Raw genomic sequence first — 18179 nt, forward strand, 5'->3', positions numbered from 1 at the left:
TAAGAAGTTTTTTTGTTTTAGAAATTTGGCTAGGATTTCAACTATTATATTTGAGAAAGATGCAAATCATAATAAAAAAATTTGGATGAAAAAAAAATCTACCGAACGGGCCTAAACTATTAGGATTGTATCAAAATAGGTTTTGAATTTAAAGAAAATTACTATCGAGGTTTTAAAATTTTAATTTTAACAAGTTTCTAAATTTTAAATAAAAATATAAGTAATGTCTGAAGGACTAACTTGTAATAAACGGTCGTGCGTATCACATCATTGGATACAAATACAAATATGTAACAAAAAGGCCCCAAACTTTTAGAGTATTCCGATAATTAACCCAACAATTCTATATATTTATAAACCCATCCCCCGGCCACGGTGCTTTCTTTCCAGCTCCTCCCTCTAATTCTCTCTCCAATTTCTTGGTTCTCTGGCAATATATTCTTTGGTTCGAATACGGTGTTTGAAGGAACCCTCCGTTCAAAATCAGAGCCTTTCTGTTTCTTCATCGCATCGCCTTCTTTCCCTTCAATCGACGACGATTCTCAGATTGCCTTTCTCTTGGCAGTTCTTCTTTATCTACCTTCAAAGTTCAGGTTCTCATTTTGTTAGCTCGTTTGTTTTGGTTTTTGTATTGGATTTTGAGCTTTTGGATGGAATAGTTGTTCTTTATTGTTGTGTTAGCTTGTGGGGTATTTGAATTTAGCTCGAGGGATTGATCTGAGAAGGGCTTTAATCGTGGGTTTCATTCAGCTTCTTGTGTTTGTTTGTTTTTTTTTTTTTAATTAATTTCGATGATTGGTTCCTCTGCTGGTATTTATCACCTGCTTTGAGCATTTGAATGCAAGACTGGCATAGGTGTAGATTGTTTTAGCCAATATTCCTTCTTGTGGCGTTTGATTCAACCAACTTGATGATTTGTCCGGAGGCGTCAATTGGGTTCTTTCTTATGTGCAGTCTGATGATTGCCATTTAATGTTGACTTCATAGAATCAATGGATGATTATACTAATTGCTGGTATATATGGGCTCCCTCTCACGACATCTTCGATGTTTATGTTTCTCCTTTCTTTTGTTCTTCTTGTCTTTCTAGATAGATTAGCAAATGGACCCAGAAATTTTCATTTCTGTTCGTGTTGGTAACTTGTTGTTTGGTTTCTTTCTCGCGCTTGTTTTGTTTTGTTTTTTTCTGAACTGAAAGTCGAACATGGTGATGATTGAGATACTCTAATGGAAATTTGGAAATGTATTTGGTCATCGCTTCCAAGTGCCCACAGGAACTACCTGTAAAATATCTCAACCTCCTAATTACTTAGTTCAAAATATGCTCTAAATGTCCACCTACTGCTTCTCTGTTCATCCTATAAATTTTCTATACTTGGAGAAAATATGATGAAAGAAAATGAACAAAAGGTTAGTGAGCTCATTTGATTTGATTATTGCTTTGAGTAAAATTACAACGATTAGTTTATGAATTATTTTTTTTCTTCCGAAGACTTAAGAGACTCGGGGACCATGGATTTTGTTTGTTCACCTTCTTGGCTACCAAGATTGGCAACTATGAAGCATGAATGCTCTTATTACATGTGGAGCTGGGTATCCAACATGAACATCTATTGGCATATGGTTTGAAGTGTTCAATTCTTTTTCTGCACACAATGTGAATGCACGAAGGATGCTTTGGGGACCTAAGAAGCACGAAAACTTAAGTTTGGCTAGTGTTTTAGACGCTTGGACCTCTAACATTTGTTGGACATGTGTCAAACACTTATTAACATAATAAATGTGTTAGACACTAGTGGTCAATATAGGTTTAACATTTGTTTGACATGTATTCAACACTTGTTTTTGTTTTTGTTTTCTTAAGCACACTTGAGAAACAAAAATAGACAAGTTAGAGAAAGCTAGAATACGTAAGTAAAAGAGAATGGACCCAGATGGTGCTCTTCCACCCAAGTCACAGAGGATCTGTGTCTTCAAACATGTGAAACCACTTTGTGGGCAATTACGTTGCACTTACGATTTACAAATATAAAGCCCTTAATAGCCTTGTTACGAAGAAGATCACGATTTGAGTCAACAAAATCTTGAAGCTTGTTGGCATAATGATATTTTCCTATGAGAAGGTTCCAAGAGGATCTTGGAATTTGTTTTAGCCCAAAGAGGAGAAAGACCCACTTTTAAGACCTTATATATGCCTTCATGGAGAGCAACTGCCTTAACAAGTTCAACTAAACCAGACAGCGAGAGGGAACTTTCTAATACCATCATGGTGTCATCTTCGGGGTCACGAACAACCACTCCAATACCCGTTTTATCATTGATAACAGTCGTATCAGAGTTCTCCTTGAGAGTTTTCTGTGGAGGGGGAGTCCACCTGACGACATTTGAGACTAGAGAGTCATATGAGGGTGCCGTTGGAGGCTGAATCACAGAAGGATGGCAAGATCTGATGCCCAAATCTTCCACCATAGAGATAGTGCACCCAATTGATCTAAAGAAAGAGACAACATAAGAAAACTAAACATAATAATTGATTGAACTTGCTAAATTGACACGTAATAATTTAGGACAAAATAATAATTTTTGAGAGCAAAATACATCACATTAATTTCTTTTGCATATAAATGAATAAACTTATTGAGTTTGAATTTTCTCTATATTTTTAAAAATTGCATATTTTAATAAACATGTATTTTTTGTGTTTGTGTCCTAGGTTTTTAAGAAATGATGAGTCATCATGTTTGTGTTATGTTTATTCGTGTGTTGTATCTATATCCGTGCTTCTTAGTTATGGACCATGGTCATGGGACACATTAATACACTCAAGGGACACGTGGGAGGTGCATCTAGTTGAGAAAGTTAAAAAAAATGATTAAAAAAAGATTAAATACTTTTCCATCAAAACTTGGAATATTTACATCAAGTAACCAAAAACCTTAGATAAATGAGCAAAGCATAGAAACCTATGGAAAACTGAAAAAGGAAATTATGTATGTTTTTCTTTCTAGGTCTTAATCCAGTATGTGAGGATTGTGGAAAACGAGGATTGAGGTGATCTTTTTAAGAATAGCATGTTATGTGGAATGCCTGACTTTTGTTGTTCGAGAATGTAATGTCAATAGAGAAATATAGTTGACCTTAGAACATCTAAATCTGTTTAAAATTGAATAGATGGATCATGGATGCAAGTCTGTACCTTAAATTCTTTAGAACACACAAAAGTATGTATCTTCTATGCAATGTTACTCAACCTTGTTCATGGCCTAATTATTTTAGAACTGATATGTTGTCATTCTACATTGCTTCATGTATAAATACATCAAGTTGCATAAATACTGCAGATGTTCTCATCAAAAAGGCCCCTTGGATCTCATCAGCCCCGAATTGATGTGTTCTTTGCCATCAAAATAGTGAATCTATAATGCATTTATTGATCTTCTGTGATTTTGCTCAGACTTTATGGGAAAGAATCCTCCTTTGCTTCAGCTATCATATGGTCTTCCCAAATGACCCTCTCACTTTATTGAATTCTTTGCTTATTGGCCATCCGTTCAAAGCTAAGAGGGAGATATTGGGGACATTCATCATCAAAGCCTACCTATGGCTCATTTGGAATGAATGGAACAACTGGGTCTTCGAAGAAAAAGTGTCGAATTTCACTCGCTTCTTTGATCATCTTTTGTATACTGCTCTCACTTGGTGTAAATTCACCCCATATTTTTGTGATTACAATCTTACATCTCTTATTGCACGGTGGAAAACTATTATGTAATCTCTCATGGCTTTGTGCCTTTTTGTAATTTCATACCATCAATGAAATTATTTTGAATGTTTCTCATAAAAAAAAAAAACATTGCTTCATGTATGTGTCCGATTTCTGTTAATGTGCTTCTTAGTTTTGACTTTGACAAATGCATTTCACTAGATTGAACTGAAAATTATATCTATATATTTGAATTGCATATTTCAGTGATGGATTTACTCATCTTTCTCACTTCTTTCTTTTCAGATGGAGCAACAGAATTCTGTGGACAAGGAGTCTCTAGTTGGTACTTGCAATAGAGATGGTGTTTCTTCAAGTGAAAGTAGCCACATTACAACTATAAATAATGATGAAACTAGAAGAAAAAATGAGAATACAAGCGACAAACCTAGTATTCCACATATATACAGGCAAGATATTGTAAAAAGCAAAGGTAGCGGTATGATAGGGATTGTGACTGAAGTTGCTGGTGATGCTGATTCAGACAGTGACATAACTGATGATGAAGATGAAGATGATGGTGGTGAGGATGGTGGGGATGATGACGGTTGTGATGGTGATGATGATGATGGAGAGAAAGAAGGTCAAAACAAGGAAAATTATGGCGATGACTGTAATGCTAAAAATTCCAACGGAGATAATTATAAGAGCCAACCTCTTCCTGATGATGAAGTTCGAGTCCTTTGGATGGATGAAAGTGAGACAACTCAGAATGTTAATGATTTAACAGTTATTGATAGAGGATTTGTACATGGTGATTTTGTTGCTGCTGTTTCTGATCCGACTGGGCAAGCAGGTGTTGTGGTAGATGTTAATATTTCTGTTGATTTGTTGGTTCCTGATGGATCAATTATGAAAGATATATCATCTAAAGACTTGAAACGTGTGAGAGATTTCACAGTGGGAGATTATGTGGTCCTTGGTCCATGGTTGGGTAGAATTGATGACGTATTGGATAATGTGACTGTGATGTTTGATGATGGCTCTAAGTGTAAAGTCACAAAGGCAGAGCCATTGCGGCTCAAACCAGTTTCTAAGAATATCCTTGAAGATGCAAACTTCCCTTACTATCCCGGTCAGCGTGTAAGGGCGTCTTCAACAGTTTTTAAGAATTCTAAATGGCTTTCTGGTTTATGGAAACCTAATCGCTTGGAAGGCACTGTCACTAAAGTTACAGTTGGTTCAGTGTTCATTTATTGGATAGCATCTGCTGGATATGGACCAGATTCTTCTACCACCCCAGCTGAAGAACAGACTCCAAAGAACTTAAGATTATTAACTTGTTTCTCACATGCAAATTGGCAGTTGGGTGACTGGTGTCTTCTTCCTCCTCCATCATTCTCCGCTGGCCTGACTAAGGACCCATCACAAACAGAACTTTCTGATTCAGTGACCAACTCATTAGATTCTGCACAACCGGTGGGTGCATGTGATTCAGAGGATGCCGCGGTAGATGAAGTAAGTGGGACAACTGAATCCACTGATCTTGATTCCATTAGTGCATGCGATGGAAATTATAGGAATCCTGTGTATAATAGTTTGCCTGAATCTAGTAGTTCTAGAGCTCTCAAGGAGACTACCCATGAGACTTGGCCTCTACATCGCAAAAAAATTCGTAAAGTTGTCGTCAGGAGGGATAAGAAGGCTAGAAAGAAAGAGGAAAACTTTGAGAGGGCCCTACTAATTATCAATACTAAGACAAAAGTCGATGTTGCATGGCAGGATGGCCGGACAGAACTTGGACTGGATTCAACAAGCTTGATTCCAATTGATAATCCAGGTGATCATGAATTTGTTCCGGAACAGTACGTGGTTGAGAAGGCCTCCGATAATGACGATGATGTTAGTGAAAGCAGGCGAGTTGGAGTTGTGAAAAGTGTTAATGCAAAGGAGCGAACAGCCTGTGTGAGGTGGTTAAAACCAGTCTCCAGGGCTGAGGATCCTCGAGAATTTGACATAGAAGAAATTGTTAGTGTGTATGAGCTAGAGGGGCATCCAGATTATGACTACTGTTATGGTGATGTGGTTGTTCGATTGTCCCCTGTTTCTGATTTTTCAGAGGCACTGTCTCTAGGAAACAATACAGAGGAATTAAAGCAGCAGAGTTCAACGGACGAGATGATGAGTTGTACAGAAAAGGCTTCAGGAAGCCAGAAAATGGAAGATCCATCATGTAGTGATGATTGCATCGACTTCTCAGATCTCTCTTGGGTTGGAAATATAACTGGTCTTAAGAATGGTGATATTGAAGTTACTTGGGCTAATGGCATGGTTTCAACGGTATTTTTCATTTCTTAAAGTTTTGAAAATTATACTTGGTTAGTCTTGATAGGTATACAATGAGACCAACTGGTTTATGATCTTCTCATAAAAGATAGAATGCCTTATAATTGAAATTAAACAATTTTGTTATAAAGGACAGGTTTAGGGGTTGTTATTCTTGTATTTTCATAGGTGACAAGGATTAGATGTTATTTTAAGTGTCATATCCACTTGGATATCAGCTTGGCTTTTAAGTTTTATTAAATGGAAATTTATATTATTTGGTTATTTGTTAGATTCTATGTTTCTCTTTGTATTTCTTTGACAAGACCTTTTTGTAATAACTCGCTAGGTTTTATTTTATTGGATTGAAGCCCCTTTTTGTAGTTTGTAGTTCGACTCCTCTTTTGTGAGCTTCTTTTTTGCATGCATGTGCATTCTTTCATGTTTTTTCGGTTTCTCAATTAACAAGAAAGAGTTGATATGAAAATATAAAAATTGTTTTTTCTCTTTGATTTGTCTTGATGATGGAGGCTATGGTCTATCACTTCGTAACTGATTTAGTTTTCAATGGTTTTCACTTTTCTCATCCAGTCAGTTTAGAAATTAAGTGCCAAAGTGTTTATTGTTTTACCAAGGTTGGCCCTCAAGCAATTTATGTTGTTGGTCGAGATGATGATGATGAATCAATTGCTGCTGGTAGTGAAGTAAGTAATGGTGCTGCAAGTTGGGAAACAGTTGATGATGATGAAATGGATTCTGTTGAGAATGCGAAGGAGGTAATATTCTTTTGAAACACTAAAGTTGGTGCATCTCGTACGTAGTTTTGGATGGTTCTTTTCTAATAATTTAAACTTTAGATTTTCCATCTATGAAACTGATGAAGAAACAAGTAACATGTGATGATGAGGGCCGCTATGCACTTTTGTTTAGTTATACGTACTAGTTGCAAAAGGTCAGTGTCAGAATTCCTGTGCATCTCTTCTGTTGCAATCTTATTTTAACGATGCGATTCAAAATGTATTTTGGTAGATAGTATATTACATCTCTCATTCCTTCACTCACTCTCCATAATATCATTTCTTTCAGTTTCTGTGTCCAAGGTTTTGGCACTTATCATTTTTCTATTGATGTCCCTCCATATGTTATGCCTCTTGTGCTGACAAAGGCATTGCGACAGTTCTTGTAAATTTAAATCTGATTTCTCTTAAATGTTTATTGATTTGCCTTTGCTGGTAACGTTGTTATCTACAGTTCTAGAATAATTACACCTGATATGTATTAAGGCATCTCTTTCTAAGTGAAATAGTAACCTACGTCAACGTCTCTAGGACATTGAACTGCAGGATACTGGTGCTAATTCTGAAGAGGAAGAAAGTGAACAGAATAATTCAGGAAGAAATCTAGCTCTTTCTGTTCCACTTGCTGCACTTCGATTTGTTACTAGATTGGCAGCTGGAATATTCTCACGAGGACCAAGAAATCCAGACTCAATGGATTTGGATTCCCACAGTGAAAGTGAGACTCAATCCTTGGAAATTCTTCAAGCTTCAGATGAAAAAGATTCTGGGCATCAGTCTAGCTCTCTTAAATCCAATTCGTTTGATGCTTCTGATATGAATTCTGATTGTGGAAGAGGAGAGGATAGTGTTGCTTCAGAGCCATCAGAAGTGTTAGAATCAGCAAAAGCTTCAAGCAACCTGAGGACTGCAGAATCAGATGCTTCAGCATGCCATGAGGATGGCACCTGCAGCTTCAAAGGCTTTGATATAGCCAAAGATCCTTTGGACCATTATTTTCTTGGTACGAATGGACAAGTAAGTAATTAACACAACTCTCCAAACCTTGTTATACTTGTAAAGATTCGATACCACTTTGATGATGTAAGAAAATTTCTGCATGTGGTTTTTGTCTTGGGATATTCTTTTTTCTGTTCACCGATACTTGGATGTTTTCTTGAAACTACAAAAGTTTGAAATATTGAACTTTGTTGCATGCAGACTAACAATGGAAGGAAATGGCTCAAGAAAATCCAGCAAGACTGGAGTATCCTCCAGAATAATTTGCCAGGTAAACAATGCTTATCTTTGCTTGATTATGTGGTTATGTCACGTCTCCTGAGATTCACGTCCATGTAGATGTTAGCTGGCTCTGATTTTGAGCCACGAATGCATTCTTGTAACAGATGGGATATATGTTCGAGTCTACGAAGACCGTATGGACCTTTTAAGAGCAGTCATTGTTGGGGCTTACGGGACCCCTTACCAAGATGGCCTCTTCTTCTTCGATTTTCACCTCCCACCAGAGTATCCTGACGTTCCACCAGTAAGCAATACTTGCCTTTTAATCATTCCACCTGTCATAGTCATAGCATTAGGTCACTTCTACTATCTGGATACTGTAGTTTATATATAATTCACTGATGGAGTTTGTTATGATGCAGTCAGCATATTATCATTCAGGTGGGTGGCGGATAAATCCCAATCTTTATGAGGAAGGCAAAGTCTGCCTTAGCCTTTTAAATACTTGGACTGGCAGAGGAAATGAAGTGTGGGATCCAAAGTCCTCTAGCATCCTTCAAGTGTTGGTCTCGCTTCAGGGATTAGTGTTGAATTCTAAACCATATTTTAATGAAGCTGGATATGACAAGCAAGTTGGAACAGCAGAAGGAGAGAAAAATTCCTTGTCGTACAATGAAAACACTTTCTTATTAAACTGCAAGACAATCATGTATCTTATGAGGAAGCCTCCCAAGGTGGGTAATCTTTGTGGTGAGCTTTGTCGGACCACAATTCCCATCGTCATGCACTAAAAAGACTAGAACACGTCTCGAGTCTCTTTCTTTCTCTTTTGTCCCCTTAAAATGGAAACTTACTTTTGAATAACAAGTGAAAACTGCAAAAGGGGATGGAAGTCATCATTGGCCAATTGTTGTTGTTGCTGTTTTTTCCCCTCCATTATACTACATAGTTTTTCTATATATTCAGATGACTCTCACATTTTTGATCCATCCTGTCATGTAGTTCCCATTAAGTCGGTCACTGTTCTCCATGCTTGATAATATTTTCTTTTGAGCATATTTGTTAGATGTTTGACAATCGACAAGATATGACCATGGGTATATTTTGGAATCCAATTAGTTGTGCTACATTTTTAGCAAATGGGTTGCTTATTTGACTTCTGTAATTTTCATGCCATAGGAAATGTGATTACCTTTTTCCCGTTATCCTCCTAAATGGTTTCAGATATTGCATTGCCTCATGCTTCCTCAATTGTGTTTGTTTATTTTTTATTTTTTTTATTTTTATTTTTATTTTTTCTTTTTTGTGTTCGATAATTTATTTGTGTTGTACTCGGAAAGTTCATGATGTAATTACTGCTAGTGATATATTGACTTAAATATTATGTTTGACTATTTGAAGTTTGTTCACGAATAGGACTTTGAAGAACTCGTTAAAGAACATTTCAGGAGGCGTGGATATTTCATCCTGAAGGCCTGTGATGCATACATGAAAGGTCACTTAATTGGCTCTCTCACAGAAGCTGCTTCTATAAGAGAAGAAAGCAATCCCAACTCGACTTCTGTCGGATTTAAGCTTATGCTCGCTAAGATTATCCCAAAGCTCTTCACGTCGTTGAACAAAGTCGGAGCTGATTGTCAAGATTTTAAGCATTTTCAACAGTTGTAGCATTAAAAAAAAGAGAAAAACTCCAAATGACAGGCTTTCATCATTTACATATAGCTGACAAGGTAATTTATTCCTTCAATTCATTCTCCATTCATGTCAAAGCCTTTTGTCACTTTACCCATTATGATCAATGATGCACCTTGTTTATAAGTTATTAACTGGAGCCTCATTTCTTTGAAGGCTTCATAGAATTCTAGGATTTTGGGACAACTCTTTGGTCTGTGTCATAGAATTTTAGGATTTTGGGACAACTCTTTGGTCTGTGTCATCGTTTTTTTATAGGGGGAAAAATATAACAATAGAAAAGAATGGTCAGATTGCATACCAAAGTTAGGATTTTTTGTTCTGTCTTAGCTTGTTTGTGCCTCAAATGGAATTCAATGATTTTTTTTCTTTTTGTTGTTTTTACTGCTTTGAAGTATTGCTCAAAGAAGAGTAAAGAAGTATGATATTCTGTGCGGCCTCTCATTCCAGACTTTCTATTATGATCAAGAAGAGTAAAGTATGATATATTGGAAACTTTTTTATTTTCCCTTCTTCCTTCCTCCAATATATGAGTTAGGGGATTCAAACTTTGACTTAGAAGTCGATAGTATAAATTTTATCTCAGTTGAACTATGTTTATTTTGACATAATAGAAATAGGATGAAGTATTTGTTGTCATTTCAGATTTGTATGGTGTTTGATCTAGATAAAAATAAAAGAAGAAAGTTTTAAATCCTATTTTGGTTTGAATCCTATTCTATTTTGATTTCTAAACTTTTAAAAACGTCCGTTTTAGTCCTTGAACTTTTAAAAAGTGATTATTTTTGTCCATGCTGTTAAAATTATGTTAACTTTTTAAAGATGAAATCTGTTTAAGGATGAAATTTTATTTAAAATGGATTGAACAAGATAAAGGTGAAGTAAAATATCTACAATCAACATGTCAAAATAGTGAATGACCAAAATCTTGGATACAAAATGACTTGAGATTTCTTATAAAAAAATTACTTTACCACCTAATTCAAAATTGAAAACTTAGATTTCTTAGCATGATAGACTTTTTTGGCAACTTAGTCATCTAAAAATATATGTCGTCTTGTCATTATGTTTAAGAGTTAGTAAAATCTTAATAGTAGGAATTAAAATAGAACAAGATTCAAAGTGTAGGGATCAAAATAGAATTTAGACATAGAAGAAAATATTGAAAAATAAGTCAAGAATATATCCCTACTAAATTTTATTTTAATGAACTTTTTAGATGTCTCGTTTTAGTCATAATAAACAAAGAAATGAATGTCTTGTTTTAATATTTAAAGCTCGTAAGGAAAAAGTATTTGTGGATTTCTAATTCTCATTATTGTTCTTTTTTCTTTTTTCTTTTTTTTTTTGAAACTTATTGTTAATAATTTTTTGAATTACTTGATGAGATTTCAAATTCATTTATAAATATAGGCTGAATTATATATAAAAGAATTATCTATCAACTGTATCATTTGTTTAAATATTATTCTTTCAAAAAATTTCAAATAAACCTTTCAAAGTTACTATTGAATACTGAAATAGAAACCAATCCTATAGAATTTTTAATGGACCTAGAACAAAAGTTGAGAACTTCTTACATATTTGAATCAAACCAAAGTTTAGATATATTTTTGTAGAGAAAATATGAATTCATACCTAATTTTGAGAGTTATATCAATTAAAACTATGAACTAATAAATAATAGTATCAATTTAAACTCCAAGACTTTGTAAGTATTTCAATTTATACCTTGCAACAGTTTTGTTTGGATAAATCTTATACAAGAATTATAATTTTATTAATATATACATCTAAACTTTCGTTAGTGAATTAATTTAGATTGTTAGTTAGGATTACTTTCGTAAAGTGTTTAGACATTACACAAGTGTAAGAATTAATGCATTATTATGATAATTTAGGTTTATAATTAAAAAAATTATAAGTCTCAAACAATATTTTTCCATACTATTATTAATCCATGATTTTAATTGATACAACTTCAAAATTTAAGAGTATAAATTGATAGTTTTTCTATTTTTTAAAAAATAATTTTAACCATAAATATAATACTTAGTTCTTGTTCATTAAAAGGTTAGAAGTATGCTTATATTGATCAACAAATAAGCAAAATATGAAAAAGATTTAATTAGAGTTTTGTAAAATTAAAAATGAAACAGGAACTAGCACTAATATCTTATATATATTTATATTGAAAATTTAATATTAATCATTAATTATATTAAGAAAAAATCATCCATTTTCTTTTATCTTTGTTTTGCAGGACTAACTACTGTATTGGAAGATTTCGCAAGCTCATGATGTGAACTTTATTATCAATCGAGGTTCGATCTTCACTCTAAATGTCGTAAAAAAAAAAAAAAACCAAAAGATTTTAGTTAAATTACAACTCTAGGTTTTTATTTATTTATTTATTAACTGTAAAAAAATATTCATACATGTTAGTTAATCTCATGTTACTAGTTTCTACATTCTAAACTGTGTATATTTGATCTACTGTAATTTAACTTTTAGTTCATATGACTTGCCATATCAGATAAAATCCTCCAAAATAGCTTATAATCTGATAAATACTATTAATAAGATTTTATCATACTATACGAACAAATTAATTTTAAACCTCTAAATCAAGAGACTAAATTATAATTTTTTTCCTAACAAGCCAAATTTATGATTAACTAATTCAAAATATTTTTTGAATGTTTTGAAACTTGAAACCTATTAAACACCTGTTTCGAACTAAAAAAAAAAAAAAGCACAAACAATTTAACCTTTTAATTTGATAATATTCTCTAATCTAATTTCTAAGTCTGAGCTCCTCTCTAAAGATTCATTGAATTCAATTTCTTATTAAAGTATAGTGGAAATGAAATCAAATAATAACGAAACGGAATAACAAAGGTTGAGATTTTATTTATTTAGTAGTTTTGACAATGTGAACAGAAATATCTTTCTCAAAATGTGTCTTAAAATCAACACAACAACAAATCTTTCTTGAAAAAAAATCTCGAAAGAAAAGTAGAAAATGGATCATAGTACTTTGTTGATCTCAAGAAGCAGCAAATCTATGGAAGCTTAACTCCCCGATCCAACATACTAGAAAGATGATGATGATGATGATGAAGAAGAAGAAATGAGATTGATTCAGTTCCTTAACCACTTCTCATAATCCCTCGCCTCGCCAGCAGCCTCGCAATCGGCGGCGTTAGCGCAATCGTTATCGGAATCCGAATAGGCAGCAACGCCTTGTTGCAAAGCACGGCTAAAGCCAACGCGCCGCCAGTCGACGCTGCAAGTTCGGCGGTACGATTCCTCGTCGATTGAATTTCCGACGCAGGCCTTTCTTCGTTCATAAATCCGTCATCTACGGACGATGTGATTTCGGAGGGAGTTGTTTGCGGCTGATCTTTGGAAAAGAATCCATCCATGTGTAACTTATCGAGTAGTGATTCAACATCGACATTGTTCTTGATGGCTACATAGAGGCCAGTGATCGAAGCCGCCGACACTGAGAAATGAACTCCGATTGCGACTTTTCCGTACTTCCTAAGAAGCTCGCGGAATCGGCCGCCGCCGGTGAAGAAAGCCATTGATGAAAAAGAAGAGAAAAGATCCGGGAAGGAGAGGCGGCGCGTCGGAGCTTGGCGGTGGAGGATGGAGGCTAGGGTTTCGTAGTTTCTTGACAAAGGGTTTTAAAATCCGTAATTTTTATTGGGAGTTTATTTTCGAGGAAGACGTTTTTCTAATAGATTATCAATACGACAACGTTTGGACATTATGCAAAAGTCAACAGAATCAGGTGCAATGGGCCATTCATCGTAGGTACGGCCCATATCTTTGGGCATAAAGCCCATCAGGTGCGACCAGAATATAATATACCATTTTTTTTATTATGTTGGTTAAAAAACAATTAGTATAGATTTAGGCCCCATTTACTGATCTATAATCAAAATTGTCGCATTCGTAATGAATTTTAATTATAATAGGTCTCAATCACAAATAGAATGAGATTTTTTTCACTGTGGTTACTACACATTAATGGAATCGTAATAAAAGAACCAACTGGTGTTGTTTACTTTCACAGGAAAAGTAAAAAAATAAAAGAATAGATGATGAAAAAAAAGAGAGTGTAGGCCTCACGTAATAATCAAGCATTTCCTTATGATTACAAAATGCTGGTTAACAACAATAAACATAATAAAATGAGGCACACTTTTCATATTACCATTAATGAATTACGTTTATAGGGAAGTAAACACGGTCTTAATCCCTATACTTTTATTGTAACAGTTTAATATTTTGAAAGGAAATTAGGATCTGAAACAAGTGTGACTGTGATCTAGAATAATGTGGCGGGATTTGAGTTCCAATTTTGTTTTAGGTCATTGTCATATCCTTTCAGCAAGACATCAATTTTCATCCAACGTTTTAATGGATTTTCTACTTCTAATGGTAGGTTTGAAACCTTCATAAAAAATCAAGAATAACATTACAATTTTTGAAAAGAAAGAGGTATTTTTGAAACAAACGGTAAAGTTTAGAGATCTTTTAGCTCGATTTTCCCCGATCTTTATATTTCCATACTTATGAAATGTTGTTTTGATATGATGATCATTTGAGGAGAGCATTATTATATTGAAATAGCTAAACAAACGTATGGCATAAAATATTGGCCAGTCATAAGAGGTAGCCAAGTCTTTATTTAATAGTTGAGATTCAACCATTTGATAATGTTATATTTCCTAGCTGTACCACCAAAAACATATTGATTGCCATTTTGCTTCAAGATTAAATTTACTTATATATCCTCTTGTTCTCTCTCTGACTTTGGAGAAAGGGAATTTTGCAGTAATAATAATGATGGTGAAGTTATATCATAATTGCAGATTGATAATCCATTTCTTCTTGTTTCTAAGTTTTTGTGGAATTTCAATTTGTGAAGTCTTTCTTGTTGGAGATGAAGATGGCTGGAACTCTGGCATCAATTTTGCTACCTGGTCTCAAAATCACACTTTCACCAAAGGAGATTTTCTAGGTATTCACCAATTTTTCTCCTTCTTCGTATTCTAATTGTTTGCTCTTTCCTTGTAGAGCTCATGTTGAAACCAGGTAGTTTTGAACTTCTAATCTTGTTGAAGATATACATGCTTGAATCGCTTAGTTTTAGTTAGTTTTTCAAACCATTGTTCTTTTGGACAATATGTGGGGTGGTGGGATCGAATGTCTAATCTCGAGGTTGATAGTACATCTTAGATGTCAGTTGGACTATGCTCATTTTGACTATCAAATCAGTTGAGTATTAGTGATTTTCACATACAACTTTAACATTACTTGATAAGAGATGACGAGACATGAACATGTAAGGAAGAAAAGCTTTTTTTTTTTTTTTTTTAATTGACATGTGTCTAGTTTTAGGGAAAATTGCAAAAATCAACCATTTAAGTATGAGGGTAGTATAATTACACTCTCAAACTTTCCATGGTAAAATTTGAGCCATAAAACTTTGTTAAAATTGGATCCTTAAACTTAAAATAGTTGTAGAAATTGGACCCCAAATGAAAAAAAAAAAGTTGAACCCTTATACTTATACATTTGGGGGTCCAATTTCTACAATTATGTAAGTTTTAGAATTCAAATTTTTTTTTTTTCATTTGGGAGTCCAATTTTAATGCTTATGTTAGTTTGTGGGCTTAATTTTTACATCTTGAAAGTTTGAAAATATAATTACGACTACCACCATAACACCATAATTTACCGATGGTTTTTGCAATTTAGTCAATAAAATTTGCTCAATACCTAGACAATTATGTTATACATCTTCTAATTTGACCAGGAATAGTTGTCCAATTCAAACTACATAAACCAAACATAATCATGTGTTTTAAGTAATTTTAGCCACTAGTCATCCCATAAAAAAACCTTTACTAATTTGGTTATACATTTACATTGCTTTCAAATGATATAACTACAATTAAGTTTGTTAGAACGCCTTGAATATAATATTTAGTGTACCGAATGACCAAGTACAAGATCTTGTTAAATTCGTTTTTGACATATTTATATTATTTACGATTTCGACTCTAGAGTTCAGAGAAGTACATTATATAAACTCTCTAATCTTAGAGGTGTCTTTGCTCTATAATCAATATTATTCTCTTAATAGTAAATAGTTCTCACGTTATCCATGGACGTAGCTAGTATACTATTAGTTAACTCTGTAAATTTTTATGTCGATTTTTTCTTTATGTTTTTCTATTTTATTTATCGATTCCATAACAAAGTTGTTGATTTTGATTTTGATTTTGTAGTTTTCAACTATGCAAAGAATGTACACAATGTGTATGAAGTTACTGAGGAGACATACAGATCATGTGAGACAAGTAATGGAGTATTGGGTAAATATGATAGTGGAAATGATAAAATTGAACTCAAAGAAGCAAGAAATTATTGGTTCATTTGTAATGTGGCTGGTCATTGCTTGGGTGGAATGAGATTTGGAATTGAGGTTAAAGAAGCCAATTCTTCCATTCATCTCCCACTTAATCCTATTCAATCTCCTCCTCCAAACACCAATTATGCTTCTATTAATTGTGGAAGGTATTCTATGTGGACCCCTTTCATTTGCATTCTAGCATTTAAAGTTCTATTTCATTGAGACCTAAACATTCAGGTCTCGTTTGATAATTATTTGAATCTCGTTTGACGATTATGTGATTTTTGATGGATTTTGAAAGTTAAACTTACTTTCTCTCTCAATTTCTTACGATGTTTAGAGCTGAATTCTTTGTCAAATTTCAAGAACAAAAACTACTTTTTTTTTTAGTTTTCAAAATTTGGCTTTGTTTTTGATAAATGAATAGAAACTAGATAACAAAGTAAGAATTTTAGAGGTGGAAAAGGATGCTTGTCAAACATGGCTTGGTTTTTGGTTTTTAGTTTTTGAAAATTGTGCTTCTGTCCTCTTAATTTCTTACAATGGTTTTCATTTTTCGTAAGTAAAGAAGTTGCATTTTTAGCTAAGTTCCAAAAATAAAAATAGGTTTTAAAAACTATTCTTTAATTTTCAAAACCTAGGCTTGGTTTTTGAAAACATGGGTAGAAACTAGATAATACAACGAAAGAAACTTAGAGATGAAAATTTTTTTACAGGCTTAATTTTCAAAAAACATAAAAACCAAAAATCAAATTGTTATCAAAGAAGATCTCAACATTCATTTTTTAGAAAGTATGAGTCTCGTTTGGTAACCATTTTGTTTTTTATTTTTATTTTTTAAAATTAAACCTATGTCATCTACATTTCTCATCATGATTTGCATCTTTCTTAAGTACAATGGTTGAATTCTTAACCAAATTTCAAAAACAAAAACAACTTTTTAAAAGCTACTTTTTTAGTTCTCAAAATTCAACTTGATTTTTTAAACTATTGGTAAAAATTAGATAACAAAGAAAGAAATTTGGAGGTGAAAATAATGTTCATAGACTTAATTTTAAAAAACAAAAACAAAAAATAAAATAATTATCAAACGAGGCCATATATATTATGGTGGTGAAATTTGGAGATTTAAGCTTAGTGAATGGTTATTGACGTCTCAACTATTTCGAGGCTTGTTTCAATTTGTCACTTTTGATTATTGTAAAATGGATAAAAGAGGAATGAAATATATGTGTCAACTCCATAACTCCTATATTTTTAGCAATTGCGCTAAACTGTGTAAAATGGATAGGAAGTTCATATTTGGAGTGCAAAGTTGTTTAATTGGAATTCTTCGATAAATGTATAATAAAGAGAAAGATTGGAAGATGAAGTTTATTGATGAATGTGTAAACTTGAACACTATTGAAATTAGTGGCTTGAATTATTTAACACCGACTTAAAAAATTGGCGGGTAAAATACACCAATAAAATTTACTTGATCCATAGCTCTCTTTCCCTCTCTTTCAAGGATTCTTGTGAGAGAAATTCTCATGGCTTATTTTAATTATTTTATGAGTGGAAATTAATTAATGTTATAAATTTAAATAAATAACAAGTGGGTGCAAGTGGATAATAAGTAAATAAATTGACACCTCTTTTGAATAGAGACGATAAAATAAGTCGTGCAAGCAAGAACTATTGATATTCCAAAATTTCATCAATCTAAAAATGAGGGAAAAAAACATCAACTTGCATATTCGTGACTTGAATGATCATCATCATTATTATTATTTTTAATGAAATGATCATTTGGTTAAAAAAATATATCATCAATCAATTCTTCATCATAGAGTTGACTTTTATAATTAATTAGCACATACAAAATATACGTTTAAGACTATTTCTTATATATTTTCAGGTACATTAATTTTTAATAAAAGAAATATATATCCAATTACAAGCTAAATTTAATTCTTATACTATGAAAGTTGTGTTTATAGGTTCGATCTTAAGTTTTAAAATGTGT

At 33.2% G+C, this 18179-nt stretch overlaps 3 protein-coding genes across 13 annotated transcripts; 2 read left to right on the top strand and 1 right to left on the bottom strand.

Moving 5' to 3' along the window:
- The first annotated feature begins 373 nt into the window (after window positions 1-373).
- On the top strand, window positions 374-12258 carry UBC23 (ubiquitin-conjugating enzyme 23). 11 transcript variants are annotated; one of them, XR_016523874.1, is made up of 10 exons: window positions 430-593; window positions 3342-3768; window positions 4010-6043; window positions 6664-6804; window positions 7357-7842; window positions 8026-8095; window positions 8211-8350; window positions 8469-8780; window positions 9463-9776; window positions 12002-12258. XR_016523874.1 is itself a non-coding variant. In XM_039046695.2 (9 exons), the coding sequence occupies exons 3-9, from the start codon at window positions 4010-4012 to the stop codon at window positions 9712-9714; spliced, it is 3435 nt and encodes a 1144-aa protein (XP_038902623.1). In that variant the 5' UTR covers window positions 378-593; window positions 3342-3768; the 3' UTR covers window positions 9715-10107. The 11 variants fall into 11 exon arrangements, 7 of the variants coding, with proteins under 7 accessions (XP_090162016.1, XP_038902626.1, XP_038902623.1 ...); XR_005485126.2 differs by lacking the exon at window positions 3342-3768 and having other exon boundaries at window positions 374-593; XR_016523876.1 differs by lacking the exon at window positions 3342-3768 and having other exon boundaries at window positions 374-593; window positions 7372-7842.
- Window positions 12259-12631: 373 nt separating this feature from the next.
- On the bottom strand, window positions 12632-13518 carry LOC120089278 (transmembrane protein, putative (DUF1279)). The gene has a single exon (XM_039046700.2). The coding sequence runs from the start codon at window positions 13326-13328 to the stop codon at window positions 12891-12893; it is 438 nt and encodes a 145-aa protein (XP_038902628.1). The 5' UTR covers window positions 13329-13518; the 3' UTR covers window positions 12632-12890.
- A 135-nt stretch (window positions 13519-13653) lies between these two features.
- LOC120089277 (basic blue protein-like) lies at window positions 13654-17423 on the top strand. The gene is made up of 2 exons (XM_039046699.2): window positions 13654-14773; window positions 16047-17423. The coding sequence occupies exons 1-2, from the start codon at window positions 14596-14598 to the stop codon at window positions 16391-16393; spliced, it is 525 nt and encodes a 174-aa protein (XP_038902627.1). The 5' UTR covers window positions 13654-14595; the 3' UTR covers window positions 16394-17423.
- The last annotated feature ends 756 nt before the right edge of the window (window positions 17424-18179 follow it).

The sequence above is a fragment of the Benincasa hispida genome, chromosome 10, assembly GCF_027475165.1.
Source record: "Benincasa hispida cultivar pf3 chromosome 10, pf3_genome.v1.1, whole genome shotgun sequence".
NCBI lineage: Eukaryota > Viridiplantae > Streptophyta > Magnoliopsida > Cucurbitales > Cucurbitaceae > Benincasa > Benincasa hispida.